We start from the raw sequence: 25,365 nt of genomic DNA on the forward strand, positions 1-25,365 counted from the left end.
AGAAGGTAAAGAGAAAAAGGTGGCTTTGTGGTTGGCCTTAGCTCCTAACTTACTTGGCTTCATAGGCTACAGGGATAGTACCTGAGAAAGTTGGCTCTTTCCATCTAACCATTTCCTGGGGAAATCAACCAGATACTGAAGAACTTAAATACATACACATACATACATTTAGAGGCTGGAGGAAAAGAAAAACAAGAACGTTGACTAGAGTTGCGTTTGTTGCAAGTGGGAGAATACACCTTAATGTAAGGCAGCCTATTTTTTGATAACATTTTCCATAAAAAATGTTGTTACATTCTCTGCTATAGAGAAGTCATGCAAAAGGAGCAGCAGGCACCAAAACAGCACAGTGCCTTTGGCTGTTTCTTCTCAGTTGTTGCTAGATTCTTTCAGACAGAAGTCACACAGCCCTACATTCAGTAGTTCCTGGGTTGCAGCAGGACAGGAATCAGGATCTGCGGTGGGAATAAAAACCGAGACAGTGAGGATGAGAAATTGATAGACATCATGTAAGAAAAAAAACAACCCTGTGGTATCTCTTGATCATTTACGTTTTCTGTTTTAGCCTATGCCTACCTTAACCTATGTCTCAAAGATGCCTGCTTCTGTTATTTAATTAGTATTTCTGGTTGCAGTGATATTTTATTTCTGATTTATATTGTGGGGTTTTTTTTAAAAAGGGAAGACGAAACGGAAAGTTTGATAATTCTGATCTCTGCCAGGTGATAAATTGGCCAAGAACAAATCCAGAAGTGACGCCAAGGCTGAGGCACGGGTAAAACATATGACGGATTAAGCAGTTGATGGCTGCACGAACAAAGACCTTGTCCGTGCTCTAGGGCGGCAGGGACGGGCACCGACACACGCGGGGCGGCGAGTCGGGGCCAGGGGCCGGTTCGACGGCAGGAACGCCCCGCCCCGGCCCCGGGGCGCTGCCCCTCGGGGCGGACCCGCCGGGCCCCGCACCACGGGCATCGCCGGCCGCGGAGCGGAGCGGAGCGGGGCGAGGTGCCCGAGGGACATGATGGTGCCGCCGCCCGTCCCCGCGGCGTCGGGTCCGCTGGCCGTGCTGGACCCCACAGGTGAGCCCGGCACCTGCCCCACAGAGCGAGGGAGCCCTGGGGACACAGCGGCGGGAGAGAGGGAGCCGGGAGCCGGTGGCGGGGGCTGGACCGCCGAGCTCCCCCGGGGGCAGCACCGCTGCCTCTGCGCTTTGGTTACGGGCTGTGCCCCGGGGCTTTCCGCCTGAGGTTGCCGGCGGTGCGCGCTGCCGCTCATCCTCTCGCTCGCGGAGATGTTTAAAAATACCGGTCCTTCTTTAGAGCTTTCAGCTGCCCTTGGTGAATCCCTGTGTTGGAGGTTTAACATTGGAAGGAATAGGTACGGGACGCGCACAGGAAATTAATGTAAGAGACATCCTGCTGTGCTCGATGGCCGTGGCCGGTGGCCGTGCTGGAGCAAGTGGAGGTGCCCGCAGGTGTGGGGCGGGCTGGGGACAGGTGTTGGGTTAGTTTCCTTTCTCCTGTTTCTCCTTGTTGAGTGGTTCGCTGCTGAAGTGGTGTGCTGCTTGTGTTTACAGCTTTACGTCCTGAAATATAAACACACAGGCAAAAGAAAGGTCAAGTATTTCATTATCTCAGCAGAATTTGTTGAAGTCGAGAAAATACAAAACTTACTGCTAAGGATTGCTCCATGTAGTGTTTGGAAGGATAAGCAGAGACTTTGCTGTGCACTCAAGGGTCTTAACAGCTCGATAAAAAATTTATCAGATCTTAATTTTTGTCTTAAACTTGGAAGAAAAATTATGTTGGTGCTGAAATGGTGGCACTGGAAGAAGTGCAATAACTTAAATAATAAGTTATAGCAATGATTTTCAGGTAATCATTGGAAAAAGAAGTACCTGTATGCTAGCTTTAAACTAATGAGTAACTGCTCATTAAATTATTTACTGGTGAAACAATTGCTGCCAAGCAGTGAAGTCATAGTGATACTGCATGATATCACTTACTATAGCTATTCTATGTAGTATAGCAGGGTTTGTGGGATTGCTGTCTTGTTTTGGTTTGTTTGCGGTTTATTGTAATAGAATTGTAAACTGTTACGCGTGATCTTGAATTATATAACACATTCATGAAATCTTACTTGAAAACTAATGATAAAGGTAAGAGATGGGCCTGATAAAACCTGCTGTCTTGTGGCTTGAAACAAATGCTGTTGCCTCTGGTTTAATTAGTTCAGCACTCTGGACAAGTCAAGCATACAATCAGAAAAGGGAAAGTAATCACCAATAGCAGGTGTGAGTATCTCTTTTAAGTATCTCAATCCATCACATTGAATTTTGGGAGGCAGTGTAGGATTAATGTAGTTTCACTGGCATAAAACAGTTTTGAAAATATACAATGAAAACCATAGCTGAGAGAGAGATGGCACTGAAGTGAGCACTGCAATAATTAAAAATTATTAATTTAGCTCCAAAGATCTTCTCTTAAATAGTTTCTCAACAGCAGCAAAGCAGTGGATACCTTTGATACTACAGTTTGTCTATTGTGAGGTTCCACTTATTATGTTATCTTAGTATATATGCTTAATGCCACTCTCTGAAATGTCACAATTTTTAGTAGTATTCATTACATAATAAAAATGCACTGGTTTTTTTCTGTTACAAAAGTTCCCTAATATACATTAAGCTAGGGTGTAGCTTAATGTAAGCTACACCTGCTAATATACATTAAGCCAGGGTGTTATTTGAAATAAGTTTTTCCATTTAGATCACCTTAACTAGATCAAAGAAGAAGGTATGAAATTAGGTAGTGCTAATATTCAGCAAATGTGATCGTGATCCCAGTAAATTGCTACATCCTACAGCAATTCTTTCCTTGCCAAAAACCATTCCAAACTTAACAGACTTTATGATGCCTGAAGATAGATTTTAGAAGGAGTAGTGAAGTTAGTAAAGGATAGTTACCTTAATTTAAATGTAGACTTTTTTTTTAGTTTGGTTGCAAATCGTATGCAAGTTTTCCAAGGTGGAAAGATGCTGTTTCACTCTATTTTTTCTTTCCCTTGACCACTGGACACATTTTGTACCATGGACATGTTTCATCATTAATTAGTTCATTCTCCTTTTAAACTCACTCTTTGTTTTGTTCAAATCCAGACCCTACCATTCATCATGAGATCCACCACTTCACAATCTGATATATACCCTCCCCACAAAACCATTCATATTTCCATAGTCTTCCTACAAATTGAATTGAGCCCCTAGCCATTGAAGACAGAGCATTGTAAATACAATTTTGTTTCCTGCAGCTGATAAATGGACAGAAGTCTTTTTGTGGATGCAGCAGAGCATGGTCTTTAGCAGGCACTTTTTCTGTTTGATCCCTGGGGGGTCATCTCAGTTTCTCTCCTCACAGGCCTTTCTCTGTCCCAGGCAGGCAGCAGTCTGGTGTCTTTCCTCCTTGAACTGATGGCATTCCCTCTTTTTCCATTGTGGTAGCTGGGCTGAATGGCTCTAGCAGGTACTTTGCCTAACAAACGATTAGCAAGCAAAGAAGAGAGTGTTTTGGGAACTGTTTCTTTTTATGCACAATTTAGGTCTATGCCAGACAGAGCGAAAGCCAGTGATGTGGAAGCAGCGTTACCTCTCTGATTTATCTGTAGTGACCATTGCTGCAGTATCAAAACTCTGTTAGTACTTTGCTGGCCAAAATGGCCAAAGAATATTGCCAATAGAAAGTAATAACATGATCACATCTACTGTTGACCCTAGTCTCAAGCTAATGCTAATAAGGATAGGACAAGAAAATTTCTTTCTACAACCTTGATTTTTGGTATGCTAAATATAAGAATTTTGAGTTATAACTAAATTGCATTAAGGTCCAGACCAGGAGTTTTTCATATTCTTACCGTATCATTGTTAAAGAAGTTAAAGGTAATAAATGTCCAAATTATTCTAAGAGTCACTTCAGTACTAAAAAATTAGAAAGTGAATAGCCTACCTTAACTGTTTCCTGCACCCCAGGAACATAGGTGCTGGAAGAAAATTCAGCCTACAAAGACTGACAGCAACATTTCCTCTGCTCTTAATTTAACTGCTGTTCTTGTGTATGGCCAGCCTTTGGTCCAAGCCTTGCCACAGAGAGTGTCAGGGAAGAAGGCTGGGCCAGGCACACTGTCTGAGCTGTGGACAGGACTTTTGAGGCAAAAGTCTGGCATTGGGTCTTGGCTGGCATGTACGTTAAAAACAGATCCAAATAAATTGCATGGCAACTGCTACAAACAGCAGTAAACAAAGGCTCAAAAATCTTGGGAGCCAACAAGACTGAAATTGCAGAAGGAAGCTAATAGTGAGAACTCTTTGCAGCTGTAGCTTTTTTCATCCAAAGATATAATGCTGCTTTACAAATATTACGTAGCATATTACTAATATGCTGGTGGCTTATATGCATGTCATTACACACATTTGGATAGCTAAAGATTTTTATTGTTATGACTAAGGAAAGCTGGGTAGTAACCAATTTAGATCTGAGTTCTACCCATCTTCTCTGAGCACGTGGCAGTCTTTGAGAATGCATCCTTGTATGTACCAGCCTCTGCTCCAGACGGGGCCTTTCTGTCCTCCTTGCCTGCAAGTCTTCTCTCATAAGGGTGGAGTTCATAGCTAGCAACATGTAGTTACCAGAGTTTCCAAACTGGACTATGAAAAAGCGATCCAATTGAATATTTACCTCTGTTTTGAGGTGCAGGTGGCAATTGATCAATGACTGTGAGGATTGAAGTATGTCTGCATTGTAGCTGCAGTTTTGTAACAGTGCCTATGAGCAGACATGCCCAACCCACTTTCAGTCTAGCTGTTGTGACTATCATAAAACCATAGAATCATAGGAAAATACAGGTAGGAAGGTACCTCAGGAGGTTGCTATTCCAACCTCCCGCTTGGAACAGGGTTAACTATAAAGTCAGGCCAGATTGCTGAGCGCTTTTTTCAGTTGAGTCTTGAAAACCTCCAAGGATGAAGACAGCACAACCTCTTTGGGCAACTTGTTGCAATGTTTGACTGTCCTAGTGCTGAATTTTTTTCTCCTTATACCCAGTCTGAAACACTTTTTTGTATTACAGTTTGTCTGCTGTCTGTTCTCCTGCTGTGCACCATTATGAAAAGCCTGAGTCTGTTCTCTTGACAACAACTCATAGGCATTGGAAAACTGCTACTAGCCCTGCCAAAAGTCATCTCATCTCCAGGCTGAGCAAGCCTCATTCCCTCAGTCTCTTCTCATACAGCGAGTGCACCAGCCCCTGACCTTCTTTGCAGTCCTCTGTGGAATTCACTGCAGTTAGTTTATGTATTTCCTGTACTAGGGCCCCAAAAATGGGTGTAATATTATGTGGTCTAAAAAGGGCTGAATAGATAGGTGTAGTTGCTCCTCTGATGTACTAATGATGCTCCTGTTAATAAAGCCCAGGATTCTGTTGCTAGGCCACACTGCTGCTTCATGTTCAGCTCATCATCTGCCAATACCCCCCGGTCCTTTTCAGCAGAGCTGCTTCATTGCCTGGCAGTCCCTTACCTGTATCATTGAAAGGAACTGTTGCTTCCTTTGCTCAGGACTTTGCATCTGTCTGTTGGATCTGTAAGGTTTTTGCTGGCCTGTTTTTCCATCCTGCCTAGATCCCTTTGAATGGGAATGCTGCCCTCAGGTGTTGGTTGACTGGCCCCCAGTTTTGTGTCATCTGCCAGCTTGATGAGTGGGCATGCTACGCCTTTCTCTAGGACATTGATGAATACATTAAATGGGACAGATCCCAAGACAGACTCTCATGGTACTGCACTTGTTACTGGCCTACAGGTAGAGTAAATTAATTTACCTCTCCCTCTGAACCCAACAATACAGCTAATTTTTTAACCATCTGCTTGTCCAGCCATCCATGCCATGACATCTCAGCTGGGTTATGTGGGTGTTGGAGGATACCATACTCAAAGCCTTGCTCTCATCTCGTGGCTAGGCTTTGCGAACGAAGATTTAGGAAGGCTCTATCCACATTTGTTACAGGCACGCTGGTGGCTAATGAGGCCAATACGAGATGGACATAGCCGATTGCAAAAGGCACAGCAGAAAGACTCCTTAGATGGTATATTCCACAAGACATGGTTCTTTCTGCGAAAAGCCTTGCTAGAATTAAGGTAAAAGACATCCACTGCTCCACAAGTCCAGCCTTCTTGCCATAGCAGCCACCTGGGCTGGTCAGATATGGCTTGGCTGTGGTAAATCTGTGCTGTTGCCAGTTGCCTTTTCCTTAAGTGGCCAGAAATGTCCTACAAAGGATTGGTCCCAGCATCACAGGAACCAAAGTGAGGTTGGTTGGTTTGTAATTCCCTGAATCATCTTTTTGGTCTTTTTAAAAACAGGTGGAGCACTTGCCTTTCTTCAGTTATTGGGGATTCCCTAATCTCCATGACTTTTCAAAGATGATACAGTATGGCAAGGGCATTCAGATATTATTTACAATCTGGTAGGTATATTGAATGAATCATTTTAGTTTGTGGGAAGCACAGCTGACTTGTGGAGTGTCACATCTGAAGTCTGCTTTTCCCTCTTGGCCATGTGAACAGGCTTCATTGAAAGAACTGTCTTCAACTCTGTACACTTGGGGATGAACTGATTGCTAATGAAGAACCTCTCTGCTTCCATGTCCCCAGTGATCCTCCATGGATTAACAGGAAATTGCCAGAGGCAGACAGCAGGGACACAGGCTGGAGAAGAGGTGTTTGGAGACTGTTATGAGTTATTTCTTAATCTTTAGCAGGACGACTTTGTACATGCAGGTGAAAGACACTTATGAAAGCTCAATAGATGATATTTGTCTTCAGAAAAGTTGCCTGAATTTCATACTAAAAGGCTGGACTCATTTTGGCTGGTTGCTCTGCTGGAGAAATGTCAACAAATACAGCTTTTTATTATAAATGCACTTTTTTACTAATTAAAATAATTTGACTTGGTTTGCAGGCATCGCTAATCTAGTCTGGCTTTTGAACTCTAAACATTTAACTAAGTTACCTGCTTTTAAACTGGCCACAAAACTCAAGTGACTCATTGCAAATGGCTTCTGCTTCCTTTTTGACTTTCCTGCATTTCCCCTGCTGTTTCTTACAGTGGCATCTCCAGAGCCTGACCCATGCAAGTTGCCTTTCCCTCTCATCTGTTGCTGCTTGGTGAGAGCTGCTGCCTCCAGTATGCAGTGAATATCACAGCCTCTGCCTTCTCCTGAAGCTGGGTATGCAGGCAGCTTCATGGGACCATGGAGGGAAAGACACTGGCCCTGTGTCGTGGCCAGGTTGTGCTCTCTTAGGAGCTCTGCCCTGCCCAGATGCAGTCTATATTAGCATGGCATCACATGGCCCAGTGCTCCAGGGGCGATCCTACACACTCTTGGCTTGCCTTTCAAAGCAGGAACACCAGAAATGGGGACCACAGTTTGATTCACTTGGGTGTCTTTCATTACTTAGGGTCATGTATGAATGGCTGTTTTTAAATTGGTCTTATGTATGTCTGTACTGTAGGATGGGGCCCTGATGTTCGTAACCTGTGGCTGCAGCTCAGATATGCCACCACATTCACATGGTTAAGTGCCTTGAAGCAGGCTGAAAGCTGTGGGTGAGGGTGCTGTTTTTCACTTTGGGGTATCTGAATCCAAATCCCAGTGAGACTGAATGTATTTCACTGAGCAGCTACTGTTTGAAAAGTCTCATATATCATTACCTGATTAACTATTATTACAGCTTTTCTTCAGGGATACAGATTGCTTACCCCAGTAAATACGAGAAGCACATTCGTTTTCATGATAGCATGCAGAGTTTCTGATAATCTTGTTTAAAATATACATTTATTTATGTTCTGGCCAGGTAGAGTCAAACTGGTACTTCACATAGTAAGCATTTAAGGCCTGCAGGATCTGACTAACCAATGTGAGCAACATTTAATTATAAATGTTACTGAAGACAAGGTGTAATTATTGTTGTCACTGACTTACAGTTCAGCTTAATAAAAACTCATCTCACACCTGTACTCAATGTATGTGCATTAAGCTGTGCTGAACTGTAGCTAAATCTGTAGCTTCTAATTCCTTTTGTTTTCTCCTAGAAATTTTCTTACATAGGAGAACAACAGTGGCTTAACAACAGAAAAGATTAACAAAAGAAAATCTTCCATTCTTTTTTATTTGTTCTGCCATGATTGCAATGAAAAACTCTCTTTTTTTTTTTTTTTTCATTTTTTCCCTCCCCACTCCCTACAGGACAGTTTGCAAAAAGGAAAAAGACTTCGCTTTGGTTCACAGTTGCACTGCTGGTGGTGTCTGTTTTCATACTGACCATAGGTCTGGCAGCTACCACAAGAACAGAAAATGTTACCGTGGGAGGCTACTACCCAGGCATCGTTGTAAGTAAAAAGCTCTATTTTAGATTATTAGGTATATCCAGAGAAATTATTTTCAGCTGCAGATGTGAAGCTTGGATTGGTTGGGAAAAAAAAAAATTAGTCCTGTAGCATTTCACAGGAGAGATCTGATGCTCCTTTGTTTTGATCTAGTTCTAGTGTGTGATAAGGTTGCAGGGCAAAATGTTTTTCTGAGGTGTCCCGAAGGGGAGGCTGTTAGGGGGCAGAAGGAGGTCAAGGTTGCACTGCACAGCAGTATGCTGGGCTCAGGAACATGTGTGAACACCTGAGCCTGGACTTACCACTGGTCTCCATTAAATGTGGATGTGTAAATGACTGGACAGTAGGCATGGCATAGATTTAAAGAACCCTTTAGAAGTTTACTATGATCATGGCAGAAAGAGCCACTCCACTCTTATGTCCATGTGCCAGGAATTCTGCTCAGTCTGTTGCAGGGCAAACCCTGTAAATGGCCATGTGGAGGCTTCTCCCTGGAGCCTGCCTAACATCCTGTCGTGCAGTCTTGCTGCCAGTCCTCTTGTGCAAGATCCCGTTTCCAAAGTCCTTACTCTTCTTTCTGCCTTGGGAACAGACTGCTTTAACACATTCCTACAGTGGGCACAAGGTTTGAGCTCCACCTGCTTTGCCCTGTGGTGCCTCTCTGAATTCTTGGGAGGAGTAGCCCTGACAGCCCCTTACTGTTTCAACCCCCATGGCCCTTTCTGATCTCAGAAGAAGGGATCAGTCATATCGAAAAGCATAGAAATCCCTGGAGTAAAAAAAAAAAAAAGTTAAATACCTGGGCTGAGTTTTAACTAAGAGGAGTACAGGCAGCAAATAGAGAAGGGCCCATCTACTTCATTTGGTCTCCCTGAGTCAACCAAGAGGAGGTAAAGGGTGCAAAGTGGAGAAAGAAACTCACATGCTTAGACTTAGACACCTGCTTAGGTATGTGGCTCCACCACTGACAAATATGTTGTAAAGTACCGTTATTTCTTGTTCTCTATGCAATTAAATGTCCAGAGAAGAGGAATATGCATCTTTTAATACTGTGCATACATTTTGCACTGCCATTAATAATTTGTGAGTTAGAATTGTTCCTCCTAAACAAGTCCTCTTACATCTTAGTGTCATGCTGAGAACAGGACATTCAGAAAGATAATTTTGGAATAATGATATATAAGCAGTGGTGTTTTAAAAATAGAACAAAAAGCAGTTCCAAGAATAAGACCTTAAAAGAATGAATTTCCCTTCCATTAACCTAAAATAGATAGATTAATACTGACAAAAGTCTCTTCTTGTTCCATAATTTGAGTTAAAATCTTTTAGAAGACCACATTCATTATCTGCATTCATTCTCTAGAAAGAAGTTTCATTTTTAAACTATTGTCTTTAGCAAGTGTAATAAGTAATAAACCCACCCATTTGCACAAAACGGGTTCTTTCAGCATTTATTTTCTTTTAGGAATAACACAATGTCTATTCAGTCATCTGAAAAATATCATCTGGTCAATTTTTTTTCCTAAATCTTGGATTCATTAGCAACCAGGTAGAATAGCAAGAATTTATTAGAACACTTTGAAAATAAAACCTTTTATTAATAATTTTCCCTGTCAAAATATTATTGGAGCTAAATAATTTTCATAAAATTTGGAATTCTATTTGTGCATGTGTGATGGATTTTTGAAGTAACTGAGAAAGAGTGATGGGTAATTGTTACTGTAAATGTCATCAAATACTAAATATTGCAAACATTTAGCAAGAGTTAAAGGTTCTATGCAAATCTTATATGATATCTTTCCAAAAGTCTAGTAAGAGGTGTGTGACAGCACTGCTGTGTTCCTGCCTCACTGCCAGAGGTGATTGACTCCAGTACAGCATTGGCAGATGAACTATCCTAGAATCATAGAATGGTTTGGGATGGAAGGGACCTCAAAGATCATCTCAACCCCCCTGCCATGGGCAGAGACGCCTTCCACTAGACCAGGTTGCTCAAAGCCCCATCCAAACTAGCCTTGAATACTTTGGGAATGGGGTATCCACAACTTCTGTGGGTAACCTGTTCCAGAGCCTTACCACCCTCACAGTAAAGAATTTCTTCCTGATATTTTATCTAAACCTACCTTGCTTCAGTTTGAAGCCATTCACCCTTTCCTGTCATTGCATGCTTTCTTGTATTGCACCTCTAGGAATTGGAAGGCAGTAATAAGGTCCCCTGGAGCCTTCTCGTTTCCAGGCTGAATAACCCTAACTATCTCAGCCTGTCATCAAGGAGAAGTGCTCCAGCCCTCTGATCATCTTTGTAGCCCTCCTCTATACTTGCTCCAACAGGTCCATGTCCTTCCTATTTTGGGAGCCCCACTGAACACGGTACTCCAGGTGGAGTCTCAACAAAGCAGAGTGGAGGGGCAGAATCACTTCCCACCATCACTGTGAGATGGACTCTCCTCCTCTGCACGGAGTCAGCCACCTTTCAGGATGAACTGAATAGCCCCCAAAAGGTGCTTCTCTTTGCTGACAGTAGAGGGAGCTTAGAAAACCAACATAGCACTGATCCCAAACTTCTAGATACCTAAAGCCAGGGGAGTGAATTCAACACTACATATTTAACTGCTTTGCTCAGAGGAAAGAAAGAATATGAGGACAGCGTTCATTTAAATTAAAAATATGGTCTAATTGTCATAGAATTCAGTAGTAAAATATTAATTTAACAGCTGATGGATGAGATGTAAATCTCTACTGACCTTAGGCAAGAGTTTTTTTCTTAAAAAACATTCAGAATTAACCCTACCTTGCAAACACCTACGAAGGTGAGTAGCACTATCCACTGGCATAGATTTACTTGCATAGAGAAGCATTTGCAGAACATGGCTTCAGGGTTAGATTCATAATATTATTTGGCTTCTGCCTAGTTCCCACTGGCTTCAAGAAGTTGGGTGCCTTAATTTCCCTGCATATGTGGTCACTTGTAATTTGTTTTGAAAAAACCTTTTTTCTAAATTCAGCTTTATAGAGCTAGGTATTATCTGCATTTATGCATCCAAAGTAATTGAGTGTAAAATAATTCTGTATGTAGAGGAGTTAATATAATGTTACACTTTGGGAGGTGTCTGCATTTAGTAAATTACTGCTTGATCATCAGTTTGGGCTGTCTTTTTGGAATGGTCTGCAAATACAAAGTTGGAACTTCTTCAGCCTCACTTCCTTATAAATGTTATTTATACTTAAATATTTAATGTCACTTCTCTATGACTACTGCTTGTATTATTTTTGTTTGCTATTCTTATAATCTTTCAATGGGATCCAATTTTCCCAGTCAGCATACTGACCTAGACTCCCAGAGTTCCCAAGCCAAATAGCCTGTTGTCTAAACAGACAAAAAAAAGCAGCTCATCTGACCCTAAACCAATCTCAGCAATTCCATGGCTTCTATTGTGATCTCTGTGGTTCTGCTCCTTCAGATTTAATTGCTATTGTTATGTATTTGGTAATTTTTTTTCTTCATATGGATAATATTACTCCATTTTGTGTCTCCTTAATTGGCAATAAATGGGGCCTTATGAATTGTTCCTTTTGGAATGAAAAATGGAGCTTGGAACCAGGTGTCATTTTGATGTAGTTATCTCAATTTACGAAGTTGCTGTCTCCTGAACAGTGTGTCCTTGCTCACGGTTCCAAGTCTCTCTACCATTCTGCTGTCAGTGTGGGCACACTTGCTCACTCTTTCAGTCTCTGCTCTTAGTCCTTGTGCCTCCCTTTCACGTAAATCTTCCCAAAGCACTCAAGAGTAAATCTCCTTTCCCTGCATTTGCTTTCTTGAGAGTAAGTGATGGATTCCTCTGATACTGAGCAAGTAAAGTGCTTGCAGGGGATTTGCTTTCTGCTGTGAGTAGTTGTGCATACCAGCAAGGAATTTACGGACATGGCTCAAACCCTTGGCTGGGACATATAGTCCTTAAAAACTTAATTTGTTCTTGGAGGAGAGGCTCTGAGCTCAACTCAGAGACCTCATTCCAGAGAGGGGCTTAAAGGGGCTTAGGTTCCTGAGCAGAAATATCTTGCCCCATGGAGTGGGCTGGGTGGAACCCAAGGGTGTGACTTGAGGCTTTGTCTGGGCAGGGAGGAATGTCAGCCCTAGTGAAGAGGAGAGCAAAGAGCATAGAAGTGATGGGGAATTGAGTCTGAGCTGACCACAGGACAACGTGCAACCAGGCAAGGCAAGGAGGGAGCCCTATGGAAAGAGCCTGTTGACACTGGCAGTCCTGCTATGGCTTCTCCTGAGTCTGTGGCCAGCTATGTCACAGGTGTCTAGCACCCAGGAGACCTCATTTTTCCTAGTCAACATGAGCCCAGTGGGAGTCCTGATGAAAAGCTGTTATCACCTGTTGCTGCTTTACTTCATGTTAGCCATGAAAACAAGTCATTTCTACTGCTCCAAACCTTCATTGACCCATCATAAGGAGGGGGCTTTTCCTGCCATGCCAGTGTTAAAGCAACACTGGTAGGAACATTAGGACCACCTTACTCCAGTGGCCCTTCCTACTCTCTCTCCTGCGGCTGTTGATGACACAGCTGACTGTACTGGTCCTTTTAGCATTTTAGCAAGGAGTTTTTCTGGGATCTATGACAGTGTTCAGTCAAACAAACCTAATTCTAAGGGTTTGAACTTGTGTCATTTGCATGGCAGGAGCACATCAATTTTTTTGTGAAAAACTGTTTGCAGTTGCCTAAAGCTTTGCAATTTTCCAAAATAATGATGTGTGGACTAAATGTAAGTATTCTTTTCTCCTACTTCACGTAATTTTTGTTTCACAGTCTGTAAAACCACATGTGACAATGGTAACAGTTGTCAGGTTACAGAAATGTGTCTGCATGGGCTTCTGTTTAGCATGTGACAAATTTTGCACTGAAATACCAAAGAGCTGCAGTTCTAGCCATTGCCCATTACATTGTATTATTTATGTCCAGCAGTAACTTCCACCTTTTCCCCTGATCCATCCCAGTTAGCCTATCTCTGTGATGCATCAGCTCAGATATCTCTGTATGTGTTGGTATATTGACCAAATAAGCTGACATCATGCATTTCTTTTGGTTTTTTTCTTTGCCTTAGCTTGGCTTTGGATCTTTCCTAGGGATTGTTGGCATCTACCTGGTAGAAAACAGAAGACAAATAGTAAGTAACAGCCCTTTTCATTCTTCTTTTATTTTTTTTTTATCATAATGTATTAAACATGAAAAACAGGGATTTTCAGCTGACTTAAAACTGATGCATCTGCCTCAAAATATTAGTCATTTGTTTCACCACTTCTGAGAAGTTTTAGAGAATGAGAAATATGAACTGGCCAGTGACTTCATTTGTACTAGGCAAGACAAAAGCAACTTGCTATGTTTTACTGAATTTACTTTCCTACTAGTTTAGTGAGTTGAATTGACCAAGGACAGGATTAGATAAGGCCAGAGCTTGGCCAGGACTGTGTAGCTGGGAAAAGGGTGAGTAGAGAGCAAAATACCAATTTGAGCATCAACAACCTACATGATCAGCTCTACCCTAAGAGCTGATCTCATCCTGCACAAGAAGTTTAAGTCAGGAACACTTTCCTGAAACTATATGTGTTAAACAGAAGAAAAAAACCCAGAGCTCTTGCTGTCAAGATTCTAGGGCTACATCAGATAGGATCTGAGATACTGTGTGATTTGTTTTTAGATTTAGCTTGGCTTTCCAAATGCTTTGCTTTTATATATATGAGGAAGTCATAGAAAGTCTCTGGAAGGCAAAGGAAGGGATCTGAAGAAGGATGAAGGAATCTGTGGAAATTCTTAACACTTTCCTTGTTCTTTGCTAAAAATTGAAGTCTGGGTTGAATAACAGCATGTCCAATGTGCACTTTACAGAAGATTGATTATATACAAACATCATGAAATATGATTAATTTCATAATGCAGAGGTTTCACTGGTATAAATCAAGAATGGTGTTAAGGTCAGAGGAGGAACTGATGGATTTACTTTGCATTTTATTACCAAGTAACTATTTTACTTACAACTAATCTGTTGTCATTTCCTGTTTTGTTCTTCATAAAATGCAGTCATGTTCTCACTATTTGTAGGCAAATTTCTTTCATAATATCACTCTTTTTTTGCATTGTCTTTAAGTGTCAGTGGCGTCTTTGCAAGTATTCCTTTGCTTTTAACTTCTGTTTCTGGCTGGGTTTCCCAAAGGAATAAGATTTATAAAGCCGTAATGTTTGTCTGTGTCTTTCCCTGTTCCCTATTCCATTTTTTTAGCACGTTGACCAATTTCAGGCAAATTCAAGAGGGTGGAAGAGACTTCAAGGGTGTGCAGTTCCCTCAAGTTTTATGAAAATTCACAGGGGGGTAGAGAAGAGAATTATGACTTAGTTCCCCCATGGTGGTAAAGGTTGCAATGTTAGCTCACCACTTATTAAACAGTAGAGAATCCAAATGGGGCATGACCTATGAGACAAAAATCTGCAGCAAGTCAGTTTTTTAAAAACTATTGCCCCTCATTTCTACATTAGAGACTAGGATGAACAACAGGTTCCAAGTTGCAGACTGAGTGGTGGGCAGATGAAATTAGCTTTATCTTCCACAGCACTCATGCTACATTACTAACAGGCATAATGTTTTAAGGTTGTTTTATTTTTCCATTTTCTTCTAATCTGCCTCATAGTTTTTCTATTGCTTCTGCCCTTAGCAGAAAGTTAAATGTCTGAAGAAGCTATAAGGTGGTTAAACCATGTATTTCTCAGCATGTTGTGTCATTTCCACAGGGACTGTGGAAAAATAAGTGTCCCGTATGTTTGGTATTAGTGCCTGTTTGCATATCCCATCATGGAATAAGGAAAACTTCTTCCTGCTAATAACACATAGTTATGATTTAGCTGTTGAAAGATTGGATTTCTGGGGAACAGACTGAGAGAATAACTAGAAAGTTTAATTATGCTTCCTACCTTGAGCACTGTCCACTGTGGGTCTTTTAACATTGTCTTTGCTGAGGCTGAGCTGTTTGTTTCAAATATTGCAGAAAACAGATTGAAAGGATTTACGTCGTACTACCACAGAGAGTGGTAATTATTCGTTGGGACATAACGGAGTATATTTGATTGAAAGAGTTTAGGGCAGCTTTAACAAATTTGCAGCCGTCAGTAAGATTGTAAAGCCTTATATAAGCACAGAAGGGTAGCATAAATGTCATATTCCTGTAACAAAAAATTTTATACAGTGCAACAGGACAAAAGGGAGTGAGAAGGAAAAGAAATTGTTTACTCAGTTACTTGTATTTTAACTAGACTTCCTTTGAGCAGTTGCTGCAGTATAATTTGAGTTTAACTCAATATAGCTCTGACGATTGTCTGGGTCTTGTAATGACTCAATACTTCATTTTTTATTTGTTGTTTAAATTGAAAATGAATGCAGGTTCAATTGAACTGGGAAACTCCCTCCCTTATTTTAAATTGACATTTCTACTTAAATCTGTTTCTCTTTTTGTCTTGAAATTCTACTTCCTTGTGAGCTGTCCTCTGTAAGTCCAAGTTCTTTCATGGTTGATGAAATGCTAAATGCAATATAAAATATATAATGATTAACGAAACTAGTACAGCAAAACCTCAGCACTCAGTAACTGATGAGCAGGGAGTTTGAGAAAGAATGAAAACACAATTAGGTAGAATGGACAATGGTTTGTTCTTAAAACATGTCATTAATAATATTGCACCTCTTTGACCTCATTCTTGGCATCCCAGGGCCCACAGTGGGAGTTCAATGTGCTGACCAAGGTATAACACTTAATTTAAAGGAACTGCTGCTTGCAGAAGCAGGCTCTGCCTCATTGACTAGTATGATTTCACTTCAGCTCTTAGCATTTGTGCTTGGCTCTGCTATGCAAAGCCTGGCACCAGCTTTGACTGAAGATTTGCACTGACTTGGGATGTTTCTAAGTGGCAAACAGAAGGCATTGAAGAATAATGTGTTGCAGTCTCTTTTCGCCTCTCTTGTAACCTGCAAAGCAGGTTATGGATTGAAGAGCAGCATATAAAGCTGTATGTTGTTTCATTACAAAGGCACACTTACTGCAGCTGGATGGGTGGAAATATGATACTGCTCAAATCAAATGGATTTGATTGTAAGACATGAAGTGTCCTTGCTCATTTGCTTGCTTTCCTTCTCCTCACATTACAGTACAAAATATTTCCAATCAGGAAATGAGATGCTGAAATTACATACAGAGGTGGGGAAGGCTGGGTGTGGGGGGGGTTCATGGCAGCAGAGTTGAGCTGAGAGCAGAAATTTGTGCTGAGGGAGTGCTGTAACAGGTTTCTGCTCGGAAAATATGTGGAGGTGGCATGAGCTAGCACCTAGAAATGAAGCACTCTCTAAATGTGCAATGTCGATATGACACCATGTATGTAGTTTTAGCTAACCCAATGGATAAACCAAGCACTGGCTCACAGTTTCACTCACAAGTCTTTCCAATGCCAGCCTCACCAAGCTGTACTGTTTGCAAGGCTGAAAATGAGCATACTGAAGCTGTGGTGCCTACCAGAGTGATTGGGAGATGCAAGGGCACCATAATAGCTGTTAGGGTTTTGAATGTTTGCAATAGCACAGTGCTGCCTGCAAGAGCCCTCATTAGGGCTGTGGGAGCCACACTGACAGCAGCACAGCTATGGCAGAGAGCAGCGCAGGCAGGGAGGGAGTGGGAGGAGGTACAGGAGCATAAAGGACACAGAGAGGATGGGGAGGGGTCATAGAATATGCTGAGTTGGAAGGCACCCATCAGGATCATCGAGTCCAACTCCTGGCCCTGCACAGGACGCCCCAAGAGTCACATCATGTACCTGAGAGCATTGTCCAAACACTTCTTGAACTCAGACAAGCTTGATGCTGTGGCCACTTCCTTGGGGAGCCTGTTCTAGTGCACAACCACCATATGGGTGAAGAACTTTTTCCTGCTATCCAACCCACACCTCCCCCTCATGAGATTTGAGTTAGCACAAACCTTGGTACTTAGGCACAACTTGGAGGCAGTTGTCTGCAGCAGGTCTGAGACCCAAATTTGTCCACTGCTTAGTCTTCCTCATGTTTTCTTCATGCTAACAAATATTTAATTTTCTTGCTGACATGTCTAGCACATACTCAGATATAAATCTAATGCTCAGCTGGCTCAGTCTGGCCCATGACTTTTTCAAAGAGATGGACAAAAGCAGAATTTGAAAACATGAGGAAGGTAAAAACATGGAGCTCTGCACACAGATAGAAAAGGCAAAGCTGTTTATTCAGGCTTCTCAAGGGATGCTAATTTTAGGTGCCTTAATATGCTTGCTTCCCAATCTCTGTGAACAAGAGTTAGATTTCAAATGAAGTGTTGAAAAGCAACTAAAGCAGAAGTTGGAGAAGCAAAGCAGTAATTTTCCTTTTTTTTGTCAGTTGATAGACTTCTCTGACAATGCATGCATTCCTTCCCTGTGTTCACACATACACGACGGTAGTGTTTCAATATCATCTCCTGCCACCAGATTTGCACCTGTTTCAGAATAAAAGTTTTTTTGAAGCAGTTACATGTGTGAGCCGGTTTTCAGAAGAGCTAAACTTCTTTCACTTTTCAAAACTGATGTATCTTGTAAATAGGTTACGTCCTTCAGAAAATGCCCACTGGGCATTTTGTGTAAAGGTGGTCTTTATTAACATGTACAAAAAAATGTATACTGCTATGTTTACCTAATCTGCTCAGTACAAATCTATTTCTTTTCATCTACTTTTTCATGCAAATCAAACATTCTAGAAGAGACTGGCTGTGTGCAGATTTTGGTCAAAGATGTTAATTACTGATAGATTTCATATCACGTATTAAGCTAATTAAAGCAACTTGTTTACATGAAGAAAGAAAGAAAGACTACTGAAATTCTGTAGATTTCCTGAGACCGTCTTTGATGTTCCTGTGCAAATAAATGGAAAAAGTCTTTACTGTTGTGCACGGGAAATGCAGATAATATAAAGGCAATTTTTGTAATTACCAAGGTATAATTTCTCTTATGAACTCAAGATTCTGACAAAGTCAGCAGCACTTCTTTCTTTCACTGTTGATTTTTTGTGTGCTCATATTTCACATAGTTCAGGGAAAAACAATTAATGCTGGTGTGGAAATGATAATAATGGAAAAAATTATCAATCATCCTTGTCTTGTTTAGCAGCTTTAAAATTATTGAAACTGAAAAGACCTACTAATCCCTTTTCAGTCATAAATGTGTTCTAGGTTTTGTGGTGTGATCTAACTGCACATTTCAGAAACAGACAAGGAGATTTATATAATGATAATCAGTATAGGTTGACATTGATACTTGCATGAGCTTGAGTGGCTCTTCTTTAGGTGTCTGTTCTTTTCAAAATATGAAAGAATCTTATTAGCTGTGAAGTTCAAACAGCTTATTCTTTGAGAGCATCTTCCCGCTCTCTCATGCCTAGCTCTTCAAACCACTCTAATGAGGTGCCCTTTGCAGGCATCTCATTCTCTTCTTAGGTTCTGGAAGGAACCTGGAAGGGTGATTTAGACTAGACTCTGGAATTTTAGGTAGCTAAAGTGTGGTAAGAAAAATCCTGCGTGAAGAGGCAATTATATTTCTCTTCCATAATATTGAGGAGATTACAAAATGTATCGTACTATAACTCTGAAAAGTTTTGGGTTTAGAACAGAGCAGCCTATGTATAGACTGTCCAGTCTCCTTTAGTGCTATATATGTGGTGCAGTCTTGGGCATTAGCTACCTTATTTTGCAGGAATCGGCTTTGAAACCCCTTTTTAATCCTTTTCAGGAAGGATTTTGAAAGTGGTCTGTATATGGTAGGCCTGGGAAATCTGTGTTATTCCTTGTAATGCAGGAAAATATTCAGCAAAGTCAGGGGGAAAAGTCAGGTGAATAATAAGAGGTGTTTTGAAGGCTCAGTTAGATCAGCTGAAGAGGAGGAGGACAGGTGATACGTCTGTGGGTATGAAAGCACCATCCAAAGTGAAGACAAGTGAAATTAAAAGAAGAAAGTTTTATGGACAAAGAAAGTGTAAATAGTTGAAAAGTTGTTTCTAATTTATTTTAGTTAGTATAATATTATGAGAGACATTTTGCTATTATTAGTGTTATATATTCCATGAATAAAGGACTGAATAAAGTATTTTGGATTTTTTTAATGCAGTTCTTTGACTTCGTGCATTTAATGTGAGGATTTCCAATTTGTAATAAATGTAAATATCCACTGATACAGAGAGATCTTCCTTTCTTCTCTTCTCTCCTTTCCTCTGTCCTCTATTTTGCTGATTCTTTCTTCTCATCTTCCTTGCCCCAGCCAGAAATAATTTCCACTGGTTAAGTGAGTAAAAAGGTTCATAGCCTAATACACGTCATACATGGCAAGTAACTGGTGGGGCTGTATGGCTGAGAGTAGAAAGGAATACGTGGAGAGGTGGAACAAGATTTGTCCCTTTTGCTAGTAATGAAGTGTTTTATCAACTCACTGTTCTGTGAAAACAGTGCTGTCAGTGAGTTAGGCAGCCTGAAGTTAGATAGAGTAAGTTTCCCCCCAGTGTTTGAGAATTTGACTCAAAGACAAAAATAGGTGCTCTCACTGTGTGAATTACCAAAGGAAGTGTGGGAGATGTTTCAGATCTTCTGTGGTCTAGTTCCTGATGGATCAGCGTTTCACATCATGTAACTACAGGTCTATACTTTCAGATTTTACCAGTGCAGATTCATCAGATAGTCATGCAAATATTTGTATGTAAATATTACAATATAGAAATTTAATATGACATTATAACCATATAATATATAACCTGTAATATATGTACAAGTAGGTATTTACAGCTGACATGTGCTGGTAAATACCTGTCATAATGACGAAAAGCCTATGCCACTGTGTCTCTGACACTATGTCTTTATTGCACAAAATGCTTTTTTCACTCTTATAGATGTGTCTGCCAGGGTGTTTGAGCTAGTAAAGCTGTAATGGGAAGTACAGTCAGGTCTGTAGTAATCTCTGTGTTCCATCATCAGGGCTCTGTCTGTCTGACATACCAAGAGAGGTGCCACCAAATACATCCACTTGCAGCCCAGCACTGTAGTTCTTGCCCTCTCACACAACCCTATGCTGGTCCATTGGTTGTACCAATCCCATGTAGTACCCTTCCCAGATTCCTCAGCTTGTGACACAACAAAGCATTAGCTCAGTTTCAGACAAGAAACTACCACATTTTCGCTGTTATCATTGGTAGAAAGAAATGGAAAATTGAATCCAAAGGGGAACATTTTGGAAAGGGATGCTTTGGTTTCTATTTAGAGAGCTTTTTTTTGGCAACAAGAGTTACTTCAGTTTGCTTCTGGAAGCTTTATTCTATAGAAACAGAAGGGAGATGCATACATAAGATATATATATATATATATGTATGAAAATATATATGCACCAGCACAGTTTATTTTCGACACTCCGATTTTTGAAGGCTAGCCCCATTCTTTTGAATCAGAGACTCAAGCCACCAATTCAGTTTAAGTCCTCTGTCTTATTTAGTGCAAGTCTTTTGGGATATGGTTCCTTTAAGATGTGTGCTTGGAAACAGCACACAGAATTAAGTGCATAATAGGACACTTTTTAACTGCCAGTTTGTTTTCTTTGGCTGTTTATGTAATGAAAGCATTACTGTCGCACAGTTGAAAGCAAAAGTAAACTTTATGACTCATGAAATGTGCTTCTGGAACAACAAAGTCACTCTCTACAGCAAGCAGGAGCACAAGATAAATAGAAAGTCTTAGTAAGGAGTCTGGGATAAGTGCTCATGTGCGCATGGTGGAGAGGGTTGAGGTGGGGTGTTCCTTGTGAAAAGAACAGGTGGTTTCTGAGCCTCTTGTTGAAGAACAGTTCAAATTGAATAGCTGAGCATCCCTGATGGCCAGGTACAATCTTCCAGACTCTGCAGGTAGAACTTCACTATGTGAAAGCTTGTAATTGTAATGCATTTCTGGTAAAGAGTGTGTGTGTCTTGAGAAACAAATGCAGTCACTATATAGTGAGAAATGATTTATCAAAACACAGATTTTGGTGTAAAAACACTTCTTGCTGATAAAACACTGAGCTGTAACAGTCCTGATCTATGTAAATTTCACTATTTTTTACCAGGAAGCATAAACTTTTATGACACATGGTGTGCTATGTATTTTTGGTTTATTGTTCTTCTACTGCTCCGAACATCTATTTCTGTTTAAGTGATGAAATGGGTTTGTTCCAGTTTAATCAATAAAAGAGCATCCGTGAAAGGAAGTATGCGACTATAATGTCAGCACTGCTGATCAGCAAATCTAAATTTCTCTCGCTTTTGTTTGTTTTCCTTTTAATGCTCTGTTTAGGTGAATTTTATGTCCTTAAATGTATAATAATTTTTAACCACTTTTAGATAAGTGCTTTTGTTGATGTTTGCAAAAGGGAATTCTTACCAGTTTGAAGTGCCTACTGGACTAAGGCTTACTTAGCCTGGTTCCAAAACCATTAGCATTTCTCCAGCTATGAAATCCAGATGGGTTTTTTTCTCTTTTCTGTATAACTTCACTTTGTCTTCTTCTAGGTATCCTTCTCTCCTTCCACATTACTCCCCTCCCTCCCTTTTAAGTCCCAGGCAAATGAGTGAAGGGAAGTTCCGAAGTGGAGAAGAAAAAGCACAGATCAGAGCAGAAGAAAAAGCACAGATCATCAAGGGAATGAAAGAATTATTGACAAGATGTTGATTTTTGCTACGCAGGTACTTCCTCATCTAGGCTTCCTCTGTAGCCAGTGGGAAAAAAGATACCATCAGAAGGTAATTCATCCCGTTTCACAGTAGGTGTAGAAGGTATCTGGAAGTGTCTGGTTCTCCACTGACTACATAGGAGCACAGATAACCAACCACCTGACGCAAATACTTATATTTTAAGTAGCTGAAGTTATATATGATGAAGTCTACCCCTTAAGAGAATTTTCTGAGCAGCTTCACCACATATAAAACACCACAATTGGTACCATTTAGCAGGCTGGATAAGAACTACTGCTTCACTTTGGATGAAGCACCGCAACATTCCCATTTCAGAAATACATACTGAGGCTTCACACCTCAGTACTTCTATTGAGCAGAGCCCAGCTAATTGCCAATACAGACCCATCTGATTTGTGAAGGCCTGCTGCTCCTGTTTTTGGTATGCCTCAGCCTATACTTACATCTGCACAAATGAACACAGTACCAAATGCACCAATAATTTTGGTCTCAAATATAGTCTGGAATCAGTTCACATGGTTTGCCATAGAATATGGCAACACACCCGTGTGACAAAAAAAAAAAGCTAAGAAACAGATGTAAAAAGATGAAAAGGAATAAAAAAGTACATTGCTGAAAGACAGCTCTTGAAACAAAGCAATAATTTGGGAATGACAACTCTGATTCTGAATGTGACTTTAGAATAGGGAGACAAGAACTTGCAAAACCAGGAGAAGATGGCCAGAGAATGATGTTGCCTGTCACAGCACACTACACTGAACTGCCCTGAGAAGCCTCAGTGCTCCTCTACATAGCAGTAAGAATGTGAAACAGAGGGAAGGGGTTTGATCATACAGTCAGCACCCTATTTAATGGGCAGGAAGAAAAGTAGAGCAGCTATAAAAAAAAATATCTCTAAAAGGAGTGAAAATGTGAGAGGAGCAGAGCATATGTATTGCACCTGCTTAAACTAGAGATGGTCAGTCATTAGGGTGGTTGTATCAACTCATACTAGGAAGAAAATAGAGCAGTGCTGTTTGAATGAGCTGAATGAAGCTGAGATGTGCTGCTGCTAAGAGGAAGAGTAACTGCAGTACTCTTAGTGGGATATGAACTGCAGTCCTCAGATGCTGTGGGGGCTTAAATCAGTACTGATAATAAAAGGAACCCTGTCCAAGGGGAAAAAAATACTTTTTTTAAGGTTACCTTCTGTTTCTTGTCTTGGAAAATATGAAGCAAGTACAGTTTAATCTTTTTTTTTTTTTTAATTGTTTCAGTAATATCTCCTGGACTCCAGTGGCTATAACTCTAGGACTCTACCAAACTCCCAGGAAACCTGATATTGCATTATCCATGGTAGCATTTTTAACTGAGTCAAGACAAGCATTTTACTCATCAGTGAATGGATTATCTTGAATTTAATATGTGTTCATTTACACATATATCAAATTAATTCTCTGATTGCAATGTAATGATGACTCCAATTTCAAAGTCTAAGTGCACAGAAACTACTTGATATAGGTTATTTTATCCAGTAGATTGGTCATTCTAGTAAAGGTTTCCTTGTAAAACAAATTGAAAATATTTCCTAGCTATTCTAGTCTGAGTTTGTATCTGATATTAGATTATGAGAGAAGAAAGAATGTATTAATCAGGTAACCTTTTTCAGTAATTTTGTTTCATGTTTCGTAATGGCTATTGATTTAATTCCCACTGTTCTCTCATTGCCTGAAGATAAAAATATAGGAAAATTCATCTTTATTTTGTATAGCATTTTTTGCAGAACCTCTATCTTTGAATGCTTTATCAGGTTAGAAGAAAAGATGAGATGAATTACAGAAAGAGTAGTGCAAATGGATTGGTATAAATTAAGGATTAATGCTGAAGAAAGAATTTCTAGAGGATGAAATCAACAGAGAGACCTAGACTAGGGAACTGTCAGAATTAGCATACAGGGTATTATTTGGACACTACAACATTAAGGCAAAATGTTTCCATGCTACTTTTCCAGGTAACTGGAGTTGCAGAAGGCTTTAGCTGCTGTACTTATCACCTGTGAGAATGGCACAGTTGCTACCAGCAGGCAGAGAACAGGGAAGGAGGATGAGAGAGGCTCAGTGGTGGATGGCTGGGGAGGCTTAACAGCAAGGGTACAAAGGGACAGTTTTGAACAATGGGCTTTCATGCCCTCAAGAGAAATGGCAAGCAAAGATGGCTGTGTGAGCCACTTCCTGTCATAGTACCCAGCACAGCCATCACACAACCCTGGGCATGTCTCAGCGTGGTCAGATGCTAAATTCCCCCACCTCTATAACTAGCTGTCACAGCAAATGGCACAAGTAAAGTTCCCAGCAGCTCAGGTAGTCTGTTTATCTGACTAATAAACAGGTAGTCCCTATGCTAAAGATCTCCGTGTGTGCCTGGAGGAGCTGGACTAAGCAGACTCAGAATCTGTACTCCTTTTCTTGTTTTACTTGACTGTGCTGCATAAGCCCTCTTGGGCTGGGTGAAAGCTGGGACCACTAAGTCACCCTGTTGCACAATTCCCATTCACAGGCACTTCTGGTGGTCCCTTGCCCTTGTGTGTAGCCTAATTGATGAATTATCTGCAAAAGTTGAGTGTCAATACCACTGGAAGTGAAAAAGACAAAACCATGTGCATTACCGATGCCTACGTGTTATGAAAATTAACTGTGAGTACTTAAGGTGTAACAAAAGGTCTTGCAAATTCTGCCTTCCGCAATTTTGCCCTTCTGGATGCGGGGCAAGAAGAAAAGATAAATTTTCCAAACGAGAATGCCACCTTGATTTTGAAAGTAGATTTTGATCTTGTTTTTTTCTCTTTGGCATAATAGTTTATGCCTCTCATGTGGCTTCTGTCATCTTTCCATTTGTTTATCTAATTAATTCAACCTTTTTATGCATGTGAGGTTGCTTAAGTTTCTCATGGGACCTCTTCCCTACCTGTGTTACATCAATTGGCCTTTTCACGTTGCTATTTTTCCTCATTATCTCTGACACTATACTGGAAAACAGTATATGACTTTTTCATAGGCAGTAAAACAAGTCTTCTCGACCACAGACAACAAAATAACCCCAGTCCTTATGATTTATTCATTATGGCTAAAACCTAGCTTTTACTTTGATAAT

At 40.7% G+C, this 25,365-nt stretch overlaps 1 protein-coding gene across 1 annotated transcript in view; it reads left to right on the forward strand.

Annotated features, from left to right (window-relative positions):
• The first annotated feature begins 981 nt into the window (after positions 1–981).
• Positions 982–25,365, forward strand: part of TMEM255B (transmembrane protein 255B) — a 69,422-nt gene continuing 45,038 nt past the window's right edge. The window contains exons 1-3 of the mRNA XM_051772785.1: positions 982–1,082; positions 8,296–8,438; positions 13,546–13,608. Coding sequence (XP_051628745.1) covers positions 1,022–1,082; positions 8,296–8,438; positions 13,546–13,608 — 267 coding nt within the window. The 5' untranslated portion in view covers positions 982–1,021. The remainder of the gene's footprint in view (positions 1,083–8,295; positions 8,439–13,545; positions 13,609–25,365) is intronic.

The sequence above is a fragment of the Manacus candei genome, unplaced genomic scaffold (genome assembly GCF_025592945.1).
Source record: "Manacus candei isolate 608988 ecotype Guabito, Panama unplaced genomic scaffold, ASM2559294v1 h1tg000159l, whole genome shotgun sequence".
NCBI lineage: Eukaryota > Metazoa > Chordata > Aves > Passeriformes > Pipridae > Manacus > Manacus candei.